This window comes from Hyperolius riggenbachi, chromosome 2 (assembly GCF_040937935.1).
Source record: "Hyperolius riggenbachi isolate aHypRig1 chromosome 2, aHypRig1.pri, whole genome shotgun sequence".
NCBI lineage: Eukaryota > Metazoa > Chordata > Amphibia > Anura > Hyperoliidae > Hyperolius > Hyperolius riggenbachi.
The window spans coordinates 482878341-482894443 of NC_090647.1; the positions used below are offsets into that span (position 1 = coordinate 482878341).

General features: G+C 45.4%; 1 protein-coding gene across 7 annotated transcripts in view; it reads right to left on the bottom strand.

Annotated features, from left to right (window-relative positions):
• ABR (ABR activator of RhoGEF and GTPase) overlaps positions 1 to 16103 on the bottom strand; it is a 669248-nt gene that overhangs the window by 237067 nt on the left and 416078 nt on the right. For all 7 annotated transcript variants that reach the window (XM_068270301.1, XM_068270303.1, XM_068270302.1 and 4 more), the window contains one exon: positions 1798 to 1983. In XM_068270301.1, the coding sequence (XP_068126402.1) occupies positions 1798 to 1983 (186 nt within the window). The remainder of the gene's footprint in view (positions 1 to 1797; positions 1984 to 16103) is intronic.

Sequence of the window (16103 nt, forward strand, 5' to 3'; positions counted from 1 at the left end):
GGGAATACTTTGACAGTCTACTCATCCAAACTCCTCCTCCCACAGGTCAGCTCCCTCCATTGGCTCCAGTGAAAGGCGGGTTGAGTGATGGCTTGGTCACACCCCATCAAAAATCCTGATTGGAGCAGAGGGATGTGAGCGGCAGCGTGGCCATAACTCCTCCCCTCAGCCCTCCCAGATTACTGCCTGGATCGCGGTGGCTCCCTCAGAGGTGTGAGCCGGCACTGGAAGCCGGGATTCTGACAAGCCTGGATTATTAGCATCTCTAATTAGCACATTAGTGGCATCTGACATACCACTATTCTGTGAATCAGGTCACTATTAAGGTGCCTATCAACAGGGCTGGATCTAGTAAAAATTGCCCCCCCAACAAACCCCCCCCCCCGGGCAAAATTGGCCTATGGCCCCTTAAAAGACACACACCTCAATCTAAAAGCGGCAGTATGGGGCCCTTTGCTGCAGCCAAATTTCCCCCCTGGGACCCTGAGCCGGGGCAGCTACTCTCCCGAAGACTCTGCAGGGGCCCAAGGGAAGCAACAGTTAAGGTTTGATTTTTTTTAGTCTTTTTGGGGGGTGGGGTGGGATTGCCACTTTTGCCTGTATGGTAGCGCCGGCCCTGCCAATCAATGATGCAATCTCAAAATCTCAATTGTACAATCTTACCAAATGTATGTAGTAAAAGGGTCAACTGAGTAAAAGGGCATACATTGAAAGTATGCTTTAGGTAGCCCCTCATAGTACATAGAAGCGGTAAGATACACACTTCAGTGTTAAATAGTGACCCTGAAATTACCTAAAAAAAATAATAAATTAGATACTCACCTAGAAACTTGCGTAAGGAAGAAGCTAGGATTCCCCTCTGTGAAACAGTCATAAGGCATCACTGCACCCACTGCCACACTCCACTATTCCAGCACAAGTTCAGCTAAGTATCCACTAGCTTCTATACAGTTCACTCTGCTATTCATGCATCTGCAATTTGCTTGTGACATGGTTTGCATTGACTTTGCATTGAAACTTGCAATAATCTGCATAGTGCTGGACTTCTTCATTGTCAATGAGCTACTCACCTAAGAAGGAACGCTCTGTATCCCATAGAGTCTTCCTGGGCCTCTCTCTGTCACCTCGTTGCAGTGATGTCCCCTGGTAAAATTATTCGACCTGTGGGTCAAGCAGGTCTTCGTCCTCTTTTGGCTTCTTTTGGAAGTACTTGTGTCCCCGAGTCCTTCTGAAGTACTGCGGTCACACGCGTGCAGTAGAGATGCACCTGTCTTTCGAAGAACTTGGGGAGGCAAGTTCTTACGAAGTCTTTCGAGGTCTCCCAAAGGTACAAATTCTGAAACGGGACAACAGTGGAGCGAAGAGAGGACTGTGAAGGCTCTATGGAATACTGAGCCTTCCATCTTCTTCGCGGAGTATCTAAGTTTTTTTTCCGCTTTCGGTCACTTCAAGTTCGATTTAAAATAATCAGATTATCCTTCCTTCATGTATAGAAATGTTATCCCAATGTATTTGGCATAGACATTTATTTAGGTCTAAACATGGCACTGGAAGCATAAACCGCATGGGATGAATGAGGGTGTGGTAGCTGGAACTATTAATACTTGACGTCACATTTGCACAACATGTAACAAGCTGTATAAAGACCGTATACAGTGCAACTCTTCCTTATGGTCAGTGCTGCCTGTATCATGCATGAGGGTATGAGAACTGCAAATCTATGCAGTCAGGGCAATTACACATCATAAATAATATGTTTTGGGACTCACACATAACAAAAAGAACTTTCATTCTCACCAGTTTTTGAAAAAGGTGTCCGACGGTTGTCTTGATGTCAAACTCCTGAACACAAGGATAGAGGTTGTCGTAAAAGTCCTTATGAATCTCATAGATGTCTTGGACTTTGTAAAAAATGGCATCTATTTGTTGCATGGTCAGAACGGGCTGTGACGTTGTGGCAGTGGCCTTCAGTGGCTTCATTGGCTGCAAGGTAATTAAATGAAGAAGACAATGCATTAGACACACAGTGAGCTACACAGCAACACAAATATGTGAAAAGTCTAATTTAAAACACATCCAGGTTTCACTAAAATTACCCCATGTTAAGCAGACACTTCATAAAACCTACATAGACATAATTCGTAGACAAACTAATAGCATTTAAAGGATAACCACAGGCACAGGACGAAATGTACCAGGGGATGGTTATTAGGCAGACCATTTGTAATTTTCTGTGCGACAAATGATGTTTGAGCAGCTTAAAACATGGTCATGTGACTTGAAGCAGCTCAAGAGTGGGCGTTAGCAGCAGGAGAGGTCAGCAAAAACTCGGTATACAGAAGCGCCAGAGTAGAGCAAAACGTTTTAAAAACCGCTTAAAAGGAGAGGGGGATGTTAAGGTGGACTCACCTCCCTCTTACAAAAAAAGAAAACTCACTTGAGTCTCAATAAAACAGAATTGTCAAATAATGTATTCAACTTCACAAATGCAACGTGCTTCGCGGGCGTGACCCCGCTTCCTCAGGCAAAAATGGGAGCACAACTCAGTGGGTCAAGCAATAGGTTTGAAGCACTTTTTTATTACATTATTTTCACTGGAGTTCACCTATAAAGAAGAACACTTGGCATGGATTCAAAAATTAACCAGTAAGAAAAAAAAAAAAAAAGCACCTTCACAGCTCCCCAGTAATGCCCCCAGGCTCAGTACTCTCTTCTGCATTTCAAGGTTGGTTGAAGTGCAAGCCCTGCCTTGATGCTGGTTGAAGTGCGAGCACTGCCTCAGGGTTAGTTGAAGTGCAAGCCCTGCCTCATGGTTGGTTGAAGTGCGAGCCCTGCCTCATGGCTGGTTGAAGTGAAAGCCCTACCTCATGGCTGGTTGAAGTAAAAGCCCTGCCTCAGGGTTGGTTAAAGAGCAAGCTCTGCCTCATGGCTGGTTGAAGTGAAAGCCCTACCTCAAGGTTGGTTGAAGTGCGAGCCCTGCCTCAGGGTTGGTTGAAACACAAGCCCTGCCTCAGGGTTGGTTAAAGAGCAAGCCCTGCTTCATGGCTGGTTGAAGTGAAAGCCCTGTCACAGGGTTGGTTGGAGTGTGAGCCCTGCCTCAGAGTTCTATACATGTTTCACAGAAGCTGATCCAGCAGCAGGGACACTGTCCAAGAATAGCACATGATCTCAGCAATTGCTTCAAGGCTTTCCTGAATATTATCCTCTTGGAAATATGATGGGCAGTTAGAGTAATGTGGATTATATAGGAGACCACTAGACCCCCCACTATTTACAACATAATGAGAACTTGGAAGCTACATTCTCTGCAAGTGGCTGGTGTTTGATGTGAGCAGTGTAGATGCAGCCGGTCAGCATTATATTGATTTACTGTAGCTCCTCTCCATTATGTTGGCCGGGAAAGCACTCAAACCTTAGTTTCAGGGGACATTTTTATTATTGCTTTCAATTCAGAAATGGTCTGTCTATTACCCACACTTGTTTGATAAATCATTATTGCAGCTCCAGCGGAGCGGCCACACTTTATATGGGTCAACTGCAATCATTTTGTAGCTGCATTCCAGTAAATCTGCAGTTTGGGTGGATTGTAGGTCAAAGCACAGCTCAAATGAGGAATAATAGTAAAAAATATGCGTGTGTAAAATGTTCATGTCGACCTTGAGTGCATGTTAAGCCAAGTCGATGTTCATTCTCATGCAAGCCGTGTTTTTCCTAGAAATCTCTTGCCTAGAACAAATACTTCAATAATTCAGTAGCAATGTTTTGCCAAGCGATTGCAATGTTGCCATAGAAATGGATAAACCCAAACGGATGCACCTACAGGTAGCAGGCGGAATTACAGCCCCTCAATCACCCCCAACAACTGTCAGTGCCGGTTACACGTATCCATTCACTTGTACAGCAATCACTTCAGGTAATGCACCCGTTAAGCTGAAACAAAAGCTCCTCTTTGTGCAAATCTAAACGACCGGTGAGGCACAATACATGCACAACACAAGAGCGTTTATTTTTAGCATGTTTCATATGATCTGAGATGCCAAAGTGGATTGTATAAGGGTGTATTTGTGAAAATTGCTGCAAAGGCACCAAGTGCTGTTCACAGCGCCTACATATTGTGCTTACACTTAGGTAAGCTTAAAGAGGAACTCCAGTGAAAATAACATAATGAACAAAAGTGCTTGATTTTTACAATGATTATGTATAAATGATTTAGTCAGTGTTTGCCCATTGTCAAATCTTTCCTCTCCCTGATTTACATTCTGACATTTATCACATGGTGACATTTTTACTGCTGGCAGGTGAGGTCACTGGAAGGAGATACTGCTTGCTTTTTTGGCAGTTGGAAACAGCTGTTATTTCCCACAATGCAACAAGGCTCCCACAGTGTGATGTCAGAACCATGGTCCATGGAACCATTAGTTTCAACACAATATCAGTCATACAGAGCCCCCTTTGAGAAAAGGAATAGATTTCTCATGGGAAAGGGGGTATCAGCTGCTGATTGGGGTGAAGTTCAATCCTCGGCCACGGTTCCTGTTTATAATGCGTTAAAGTGGGCCCCCGATTTTAGCCTAATTATAAGAAGCTGGTGTTCTACCTCCCGTATGTACAGTACAAGCATGTACCATGTGTGACTTGATAGTAAACTAGTGATTGATTGATTGTGTGTGTGAGTGTGTGTATCTCTTTTAAGAAAACATGTGCTTCTAAAATGTTCCCACAGCTTCTAAAGTGCCTCCTCATTCCCTTCCTGGTTGTTAAACAATCTGCTGCACTCCCTACTATTTTGTGAAGATCAGGATCAGCTCCACCAAGCGGATCAGTCAAAAACCGTCTCATCAGTCTGCCGACAGCTTGTACTCACGTGCAACTGTGGGCAGAACGACCTCCCAAGGGGGGTTTGACGAGCCCGTCGTTTGAAAAGATATGGCATGTGTACATGCGCCTTTACAAACACTGAGTACAGGCTAGTAAGAAGCTCATTTCTACCAACTGATGTGTCAGTATCTTAAGTTCCATACACATGCTAGATTAAAGTTGGTCAAAGTCAGTTGTATCAATTCAGCTCAATGATGGACCACAGCTTTGTTCCCCACGTTCTCCCTGCCCCCCGTGTGAAGTCAGATCAACCCTCTACCCCTTTTCCCACTCTCACCTTGCATTGCAACAGAACACACGTGGAACAGAAGTAGGAGGGGGTAAGGTCAGGTGTTACAAGATACAGTATTGACATATCACTTTCAGTAATGCTAAGAATAAGCAGTTACTATGTATTTATACTAAGAGCATTTGTGCAGGTCGCTGTTTGATAAACCTATTTTTAAAATGTTGCCATTGCTTCTAAATGGCTAATTTACACAGCAGATTATTCCTGGCATATACTGGAGCTAAGAGCTCTAGCAAAACGTTAGAACTAAGACAATCAGTGTGTTCATAAATCTGGCCTGTAGATGGCACTGTGCTGCCTGCATTGCTGAGAGGTTGATCTTTGCTGATGTGTTTTGTTGGTTCCTGTTTATGGATGCTTGAAAAACAGAGGAAATTACTGCTTTATGTAAAGAGCTAGTGACTATGCCTGTAAATAGACCTAGTTACAGTTATCCCGCCTCCATGATTACAGAACACAACTAAACTATTGCAAACAGTTTCCACTACATGCACAGCACTGACCCACTTTTCCAAAAATCCTGCTGCAGGCAATTTGGTGGTGCTGAGTAGTGTTTTGATTTGTGTAGGAGTCAATGGAAAATGCCTACCAGTGCTAGTAAAATCACTGGCAAGCAGCTGTCCCTGCCACTAAATACCCATGAGGGCTCATTCATACTGTGTGTGGGGCTATATGTTACAGCATATACCACACAGCATGAAGTCTTCAAAAACACAAAAGAGGCCATAGGGTACGTACACACATGGAACTTTGATTAGCCAATTAAACCATTTCCATGCAGTATAAAAGCTTATCTACACAATCTGTTCATGGTTTTCAAAAAATCTATGTGTCCTCATACCACATGGAAGCAGTAAAATTGACCAGTCAATAAAAATTGGATGTGTGTATGCATCAGTGTGTATGCACCCATAGACTGCCACATTAATGTCCACACATATGCTCTGCTACGCATTGCCATAAGCATTTTGGACTGCATCACAGCATTGCAATATTTAATGGGGTCTGCGCTCTCCATGGTGGTCATGTGTTCTATAATAAAACACAGCCACTGCAGAAGGCTAGTTTGAACATGCCCTAAAAGCACCGTCCGTGTCCACTAAAAACCACAGGTGGCACTTGTAAAGCTGCAGTCAGTTACAACAGAGCTCCAGTCACCTGCTAAGCTCCAATCAGCACCCGCTAAAAGCTCCGGTCATGACCCACTAAGCTCTAGTTAGCACCAGCTAAAAGCTACAAGTTAGCACATGCTAAGCACCTGTAAGAGCCGGCTAAGCAACGATCATAACCTGCTAAGGGCTGCAGTCAGCACCTGCTAAGCATCAGTCGGCACCTGGTGACCTGCTAAGCATCAGTCGGCGCCTGGTGACCTGCTAAGCATCAGTCGGCGCCTGGTGACCTGCTAAGCATCAGTCGGCGCCTGGTGACCTGCTAAGCATCAGTCGGCGCCTGGTGACCTGCTAAGCATCAGTCGGCGCCTGGTGACCTGCTAAGCATCAGTCGGCGCCTGGTGACCTGCTAAGCATCAGTCGGCGCCTGGTGACCTGCTAAGCATCAGTCGGCGCCTGGTGACCTGCTAAGCATCAGTCGGCGCCTGGTGACCTGCTAAGCATCAGTCGGCGCCTGGTGACCTGCTAAGCATCAGTCGGCGCCTGGTGACCTGCTAAGCATCAGTCGGCGCCTGGTGACCTGCTAAGCATCAGTCGGCGCCTGGTGACCTGCTAAGCATCAGTCGGCGCCTGGTGACCTGCTAAGCATCAGTCGGCGCCTGGTGACCTGCTAAGCATCAGTCGGCGCCTGGTGACCTGCTAAGCATCAGTCGGCGCCTGGTGACCTGCTAAGCATCAGTCGGCGCCTGGTGACCTGCTAAGCATCAGTCGGCGCCTGGTGACCTGCTAAGCATCAGTCGGCGCCTGGTGACCTGCTAAGCATCAGTCGGCGCCTGGTGACCTGCTAAGCATCAGTCGGCGCCTGGTGACCTGCTAAGCATCAGTCGGCGCCTGGTGACCTGCTAAGCATCAGTCGGCGCCTGGTGACCTGCTAAGCATCAGTCAGCGCCTGGTGACCTGCTAAGCATCAGTCAGCGCCTGGTGACCTGCTAAGCATCAGTCAGCGCCTGGTGACCTGCTAAGCATCAGTCAGCGCCTGGTGACCTGCTAAGCATCAGTCAGCGCCTGGTGACCTGCTAAGCATCAGTCAGCGCCTGGTGACCTGCTAAGCATCAGTCAGCGCCTGGTGACCTGCTAAGCATCAGTCAGCGCCTGGTGACCTGCTAAGCATCAGTCAGCGCCTGGTGACCTGCTAAGCATCAGTCAGCGCCTGGTGACCTGCTAAGCACCAGTCTGCGCCTGGTGACCTGCTAAGCACCAGTCTGCACCTGCTAAGCACCAGTCTGCACCTGCTAAGCACCAGTCTGCACCTGCTAAGCACCAGTCTGCACCTGCTAAGCACCAGTCTGCACCTGCTAAGCACCAGTCTGCACCTGCTAAGCACCAGTCTGCACCTGCTAAGCACCAGTCTGCACCTGCTAAGCACCAGTCTGCACCTGCTAAGCACCAGTCTGCACCTGCTAAGCACCAGTCTGCACCTGCTAAGCACCAGTCTGCACCTGCTAAGCACCAGTCTGCACCTGCTAAGCACCAGTCTGCACCTGCTAAGCACCAGTCTGCACCTGCTAAGCACCAGTCTGCACCTGCTAAGCACCAGTCTGCACCTGCTAAGCACCAGTCTGCACCTGCTAAGCACCAGTCTGCACCTGCTAAGCACCAGTCTGCACCTGCTAAGCACCTGTCTGCACCTGCTAAGCACCTGTCTGCACCTGCTAAGCACCAGTCTGCACCTGCTAAGCACAAGTCTGCACCAGCTAAGAGCTGCAGTTAGGACCCACAAAAAAGCTTCAGTCAGACCGTTTCTAAGGCCTGGAACCCACTATCAGAACATTACTAAGCACTTGTGATTTGAAAAGCTCTTGCTAAGGTAATGCTATGGGTGTTTTTTTTTTAAAAAATCCCCCATAGCATTGCATTAGCAAGAGGTTTTCAAATCACTATCGCTGTGCCTCCTCGCTCTAAACCAAGGAGGTGGCCTGGAAGGTGCAAGCTCACACACTAGCTCCGCCCCTTTGCATGCACGCCACCATAATCCTGCTATTACGTGGCACTGCGTGGTGCTGGAGGGGATCGAAGTGTTGGACATTTATCCACATAGGGGGGCCAGATCAGACAGCAGCACCCCTACAGTAAGCTCAAATGTGCCCACAAAACATCTACATTATGTGGAGCAGCAGCGGAGGATAAGGCTGGCAGCGATGATCTGATGAGGATGGCACTGTGACAGATTTTATTCGACAACAGCAAGTTATCCTATGTCAAACTGTCCTACATTGGACCTGTAGAGAAAAAGGTCAATGTTGGACATAGTCCAACATAGGCTTGCAAAGGGTAAAAGCTTTGTACACAAACTAAACAGCCCTCGGCCAAGACAGCTATTAAGGGCTGCACATGAGTCTCCCAAGCTCATATAAAGATCCAGGTAAACCAGAACCAGAAACCGCAACCACTTTTCCTTTCCTTGCCCAGTCCCATGCCAGCCATTTGGTTGCATGCCATTGTCCTTTCTCTGCTCTCCACAGACACAGTACACGCTGCTTGGTCTACCTGAGTGACGTGTCTGTACAGTGCTTATATCCCACATTCTCACCAAAGGATGGCGTATGATGCTAATGGGCGACATTTATTATGTGTGCACCCCTTAACTGTGTCCCTACCTACCCACTTTTTTATTCTGAGCCAATCAGCAGTAACCTGCCACACACAACCCGAAATTACTACTTCATGTGACCAAATTTTAAAACAGGATTTTTAGCCTCTTGACAGGAAAGGGCGATTATCAGCGTACTCTACGCTCTGTGTATTCATAAATTAGCCTGGAGCTGAGTTTTCAGCATATACAAAGTGCTGTGTTACATAATCACTTGAAATGAATGCTGCCAATTACAACTTCTAACGCTCTGAAGAGAGGGTGTGGTCCACACAGCTACAATGTGGCCCACAAATTCCTAACAACTCCTTTTAATTTAATGTTTATTTTTAACAAAGTGAAGAAAAACTGGTTAGCGGAAGTTCTCCACCCTACAAGCAGCTGTGCCCCTTGGAGGGATGGAGCCTGGCTGAACAAGTGTTGGCTGAACAAGTGTATGAGACAGGAATACCTGTTAGTACGGGAACGGGATGATAAATCAAATAGGAATCCACCTAGACCTGACCAATCTAAAGCCTGATACACACATCCTATTTTGATTGGAAAATGATTGGCCAATCTTTACAACATGTAGTAGCAGAGCTTGCCTACACAACCTGTTTATAGTATTCAAAAGCTATTTACCCCAACAAAATAAAAATACATGTGTATGCGCATGTATAAAATGTACATTTGACCCAGAGTAAACTGCACAGGTTTTGGACTAGGCCATCTCTTCATGGGGGAATCTCCATATTCTCTTTATTTTCAAACGCACTTACTGAAAAGCACTTGCTCAGTCCAACTGGCAGCATAGTGTGCAAATAATTATGGAGGCTGGCTTCCTTGTATAAATCCTTTTTAGGAAATGTTTTCGCATTCAAAGGAGATCCTGAGAATCCCCCACAAGGAGATGGACCAGTCCAAAACCTGTCAGATCTGATAGATTTTTACAATCTTCTGTAAGCAACATAGGAGAAAAGTAATTTTTAGTTCATTTGAATGTACTTCCTATCAATGTGTAGTTCCAGGAATGTGCGGTACATTGCGGTATCTTTCAGCATAGTAGAAGCCGTAGAGTCATGGCTAACACGGTACAACACTCTACGGCTTCTGTCAATGTGTAAATGTGTATTTTATATTTTACAAACATTCCCAATAGTGCTCGTTTTAGTGCGGACCTGAACTCAGAACTTCCTCAATGCTCTAAAAGATAAGAAACAGCATAACCTTTAAAGAAAAACATTTGTTAAAGCTGATACAAATCCTGCAATAAATCTGCAGTGTGTCTACTTCTTGCTTTCATGAAAGCAGACATAGGGTTAGCATCCTGTGTTTACAAATTAGCTACTCTGCACAGGCAGCCAAATGACACAGGTGAGGATCAAATTACAGTTGTGATTAGTCACAGATGAGGGGGGGGGGGTTAGGCTAAACTCTCTAAATACATACAGGGTGCATTTCTCTGCGTTTTCCTTCTGTCCTGTGCAAGAGTTCAGGTCCACTTGACTGTGAATACAGCTGTGTTGAGTGTCCAAGATGTAGTGCAGAGGGTCTGATTAAAGGCTGGTGGGGGAAAACAACATTGGAGCATCTACAACTAGACCCTAACTGGTTGTTCTAGGCTAATGCTCAACGCTTACTCCAGTTCACTTTATACATCTGCCCATCTGTACATTGAGCCCAGTCAGTAAAACCATTGACTGTATTCATGAGCAGCTTTGCTAAGTACTGTAGTAAAGGAGGCTGAACCCATTTTTTCTACTGTGGTAAATAGGGTTGATGGAGTTGCAAATATTTCCAAGTTTATGCAAAATTTTATACAAATATATGCAGATTGAACATGGACCAATCCATTTAAACCCAGGTTTAAATAGATTGGTCTATTTTGCAATTGCATATATTTACATACAATTTGCATAAACTCAGAAATATTTGCAGCTCATTGATCATCTCTAGTGGTAAATCAAACTCCCTTTTGCTTGGCCAGCAGAGTTCTAGACTGCCTAGCTGCTGTTCTGTGGTAAAATACAGGCTGGTTTGGGAAAATCACTAGTGCTGATTGCAGAGATCCACTGAGGCTGAGATGAGCCGAACACTGCGAGCCCAAGCAGCAGAAGAACCGTTTGCAGAGAATCTCTGCAAATGGTTCTTCTGCCTTGGGCTCGCTGTATTCGGCTCATCTCAGCCTCAGTGGATCTCTGCAAGCTGTTCTTCTGCCACTGACTCGCAGTGTTCGGCTCATCTCAGCCTCAATGGATCTCTGCAAGTGTGTTCGGCTCTCCGGACAGATCAAATATCCGGGAGGACAGCCCGGACAGGTCTGAAAAAGTGGACCTGTCCGGGCAAAAGAGGACACATGGTCAGCCTATGATTACAACAACAAAATAACCATTTTTAGAAAGTGAAATGGAAAGACACACGGTGTATAAGCCTCATCTCCACAGAGGCGTGCTATACATCTGCTGTGCACATCTTTATGTAATGCATACATTAGTGTCACCTTGTTTTGAAGCACAGAAGCTTTTCAAAAGGTGGCCTTCGATTAAGTTTTCCTCATTCACTTCAATAGATCAAACAGATGATTGTGTCAGGATTGGGATAAGTTGAACAGCACCTTGTCTCTGCATGCAAGCCACTTCAAAAATGGTTACCTATGAATGCCAGTATGAATATGTATACAACTGCTGCAAACACACTAGATTGTCTGATGCACCAGATGTGAAGAAAACAATGAGGGCTTCAGGAGCTATGACAGTCTATAGCCTGACAGACAATGCCAGACAAAACCTTTTATTGAAGGTTGGAAGAAGAGGAGGAAAGCTGAAACATCAGGATTGCAAAATACACCACAGACTGAAACAGGTATAATATTTTCTGTAAAGAAAAGGGGGGGGGGGGGGGGGTTCACAATGGATGGACAACTGTATACACAACAGCAGTTAGTTTTAGTCCCTGCCTTGTGAAGGGGTGAAGAACTAATTCATTATTATGACTTCTGCGTGTCTACATGAAGCCTTGTTATGAGAAATGGATTAACGGGAACCTGAAGTGAGAAGGATAGCAGATCTGCTATCTTAATTCCCTTATAAACAATGCCAGTTGCCTGGCTGTCATGCTGTTTGAGTCACATCCGCAACAGGCATGCACCCAGTGGATTCAGTCAAAGCATCTGATCTGCATACTCATTCTGGCACAGTGACTTAAAGCAGACCCTAACTCTTGTATAAAACCCATATAGTTTTTGAGAAAGTCACCATTGTGTGTTGTGTGTGTGTTTAAGCAGATCAGCCTGTCTAATTATCTATTATCAGCAGGAGTGAATCAGACCTGTGAGCTGTGTGCTGCTGCTCTCTTCCTATAAGTAAACACTGAGGCTTAACCCTTTCTGTGCTTCTGTGTGTGTGGTGTGTGTGGTGTGTGTGTGTGTGTGGTGTGTGTGTATGTGTATGTGTGTGTGGTGTGTGTGGTGTGTGTAGTGTGTGTGTGGTGTGTGTGTGTGTGTGGTGTGTGTGTGGTGTGTGGTGTGTGTGTGTGGTGTGTGTGTGTGTGTGGTGTGTGTGTGTGGTGTGTGTTGTGTGGTGTGTGTGTGTGGTGTGTGTGTGTGGTGTGTGTGTGTGGTGTGTGGTGTGTGGTGTGTGTGGTGTGTGGTGTGTGGTGTGTGGTGTGTGGTGTGTGTGGTGTGTGTGTGGTGTGTGTGTGTGGTGTGTGTGTGTGTGTGTGTGTGTGGTGTGTGTGTGTGTGTGTGGTGTGTGGTGTGTGGTGTGTGGTGTGTGGTGTGTGTGTGTGTGTGTGTGTGTGTGTGTGTGTGTGTGTGTGTGTGTGTGTGTGTGTGTGTGTGTGTGTGGTGTGTGGTGTGTGGTGTGTGTGTGTGGTGTGTGGTGTGTGGTGTGTGTGTATGTGTGTGTGGTGTGGTTGGTGTGTGTGGTGTGTGTAGTGTGTGTGGTGTGTGTGTGTGTGTGTGTGTGTGTGTGTGGTGTGTGTGTGTGGTGTGTGTGTGTGGTGTGTGGTGTGTGTGTGTGTGTGTGTGTGTGTGTGTGTGTGTGTGTGTGTGTGTGTGTGTGTGTGTGTGTGTGTGTGTGTGTGGTGTGTGTGTGTGTGTGGTGTGTGGTGTGTGGTGTGTGGTGTGTGGTGTGTGTGTATGTGTGTGTGGTGTGGTTGGTGTGTGTGGTGTGTGTAGTGTGTGTGTGTGGTGTGTGGTGTGTGTGTGTGTGTGTGTGTGTGTGTGTGTGTGTGTGTGGTGTGTGTGTGTGTGGTGTGTGTGTGTGTGTGTGTGTGGTGTGTGTGTGTGTGTGTGGTGTGTGTGTGGTGTGTGTGTGTGGTGTGTGGTGTGTGGTGTGTGGTGTGTGTGGTGTGTGTGGTGGGTGTGGTGTGTGTGGTGTGTGTGGTGTGTGTGGTGTGTGGTGTGTGGTGTGTGTGTGTGTGTGTGTGTGTGTGTGTGTGTGTGTGGTGTGTGTGTGTGTGGTGTGTGTGTGGTGTGTGTGTGTGGTGTGTGGTGTGGTGTGTGTGTGTGTGTGGTGTGTGTGTGTGTGGTGTGTGTGTGGTGTGTGTGTGTGTGGTGTGTGTGTGGTGTGTGTGTGGTGTGTGTGGTGTGTGTGGTGTGTGTGTGTGGTGTGTGTGGTGTGTGTGGTGTGTGTGGTGTGTGTGGTGTGTGTGGTGTGTGTGTGGTGTGTGTGTGTGTGTGTGTGTGTGTGTGTGTGTGTGTGTGTGTGTGTGTGTGTGTGTGTGTGTGTGTGTGTGTGTGTGTGTGTGTGTGTGTGTGTGTGTGTGTGTGGTGTGGGTACGTGCGTCAGATATTATTGTCAGATCTGCCAAGATTAGCTGCATGCTTGTATCTGGTGTGATTCATAGACTACTGCATCCAAATAGATCAGCAGGGCTGCCTGGCAACTGGTATTGTTTAACAGGAAATAAATACATACTTCTCACTACAATTGTCCTTTAATTTAGTAGGTAATTTTAGTAGCAGTTCCTCACTTTTTTTTTGTAACGATAAACCAAACAAGCCAAGACATACTTATTAAAAAAAATCCCACAGAAGGTTAAAAAAACAAAAAAAAACTTCTTAGCAATGACCTCATGTTCTCTCCTTTAAGGCTGGAAACCACTAGAGCGTTTTTTTGAGCGTTTCGGGAGCGCTTTAAAGCGACTTCCCTAAACGCTCTGCCAATGTAACAAAGTACACAGGACATTTCGGAGCGTTTGCGCTTCAATGTAAAGTATTGAAGCGCTCAAGGTTGTGGAGTCGGAGTCGAGGATTCGGAGCAACTTTGGGTACCTGGAGTCGTAGGTTTCATAAATTGAGGAGTCTGAGTCGGATGATTTTTGTACAGACTCCACAGCCCTGGAAGCGCTGACAAATCGCTCACGAATCGCTACAAATAGCAATTTGTGTACGTTTTAAATTACTGCAAACTTTAACAAAAATTTTAATCAAAAATTTTAATAAGTAGAAAGGACCAATCATAATTAAAACTGTTAATCGCAATTAACTATCACAATCGGTGGCAAAAAGCTTACACTTTTTAAAAATCGCCGGAAACCGCTCATGAAATCGCTTACAAAATGCTAATTAAAAACACCAGCGATTGCGCATGTGATTTGTGAGTTCTAGGCCTCAAGCCATTTTTTTTTAGATCGGTCTGCTACTTCCATTCTAGGCAGTGTATAAAACGGCTTCATTTCAGTAAACAGAGCTGAAATCTCCTTCTCAGACCAATAAACCCCACTAACATGGAAGTGACTGTGTTGCTGACCGCTTCTGCATGAGTCTAAAGCGGGCTCATCTCAAGTAATGACCACAATCAGAATACACTGCACACTGATGCACAGTGTCATAGCAATCATCATATCTGCCTGAAATCTTCTGCCACATTGTAGATCGATTGTTAAATTTGTTTCAAGCCACTCACTTTGTACTGTTCTTGTGGAGGATTGTGGAGTATGATTCCTCAGTTTATGAAACTTCCAACTCCAGGTACCCAAAATTGATCCAACTCCTTAGTCTAATACTTACCAGGGATGTGGCGTTGTTACAAAACTAAATCCTACTCAAACGTTTATCGACTGACTACGAATATCCAAAATTGCTCCGACTCCGCAGCCCTGAATTGGAGAGTCCTTCCTTCAGGAAGTGAAAGCATCAGTGGTTTCATAAATACACTTGTATAATAAACTGTATCTCTAATTCACAAGTAGCAGAATGAAGAACTATGAAATGTAACGCATAGAGGTACCTTATGTACTCGCATATAAGCCTACATTTTCTGCACAAAAAATGTGAAAAAAAAACGTAATCCCTGCACATGCGATGCAATGCTAAGGAGAATTGCATTTATGGTTCCCACATTGTGAATATGTGTTTATGTTTTCTTCTGCGTAAAAAAAAACCCTTACATTTTTCAGTATGCAATTCCATGGTAACGCTTATAAACGCAAAACACTGTGTAATGCTGGATCCACACGGTGCGTTTGCGCACTCGATTTCCCGCTCGATTCCCGTCGATTCGTTTATTTCCAACATGTCCGATTTGGATTTCGATGGATCGTTAGGTCGATTCACATGCAAAGTATGCCAAATCGACCTAACGATCCATCGAAATCCAAATCGGACATGTTGGAAATAAACGAATCGACGGGAATCGAGCGGGAAATCGAGTGCGCGAACGCACCGTGTGGATCCAGCATTAGATGGGAACTTTTTAAATAAATGGAGAAGTTGATGCGTTTCCTTTTCCTGGCATGTTTTTTATTGTTTTTGTACAGAAACTACATTGCAGAAAATCACCTCAAACGCACACAAAAAAGTGCAAAAAAAATGAAGAGAAAAATGTAAAACCGCATACGTATTTTAAAAAGAAAAATCCAAAACCTTCTTAGTTTAGGTTCCCTTTAACGGTCCCTAAGAGGGGCTCACAATCTAATTCCTACCATAGTCATATGTCCATATATGTAGCGTGTATCGTGTAGCGTATGTATGTATGTATATATGTATGTATATGGGAAGCCAATTAACGTATCTTTATGTTTGTTGGATGTGGGAGGAAACCGGAATGCCGAGAGAAAACCCACGCAGACACAGGGAGAACATACAAACTCTGTTCAGATGCACTGGCTAGGATTCAAACTGGGGATCCAGTGCTAGCCACTACACCACCATGTTTAAACAATACCAGTTGCCTGGCATCCTGCTGATCCA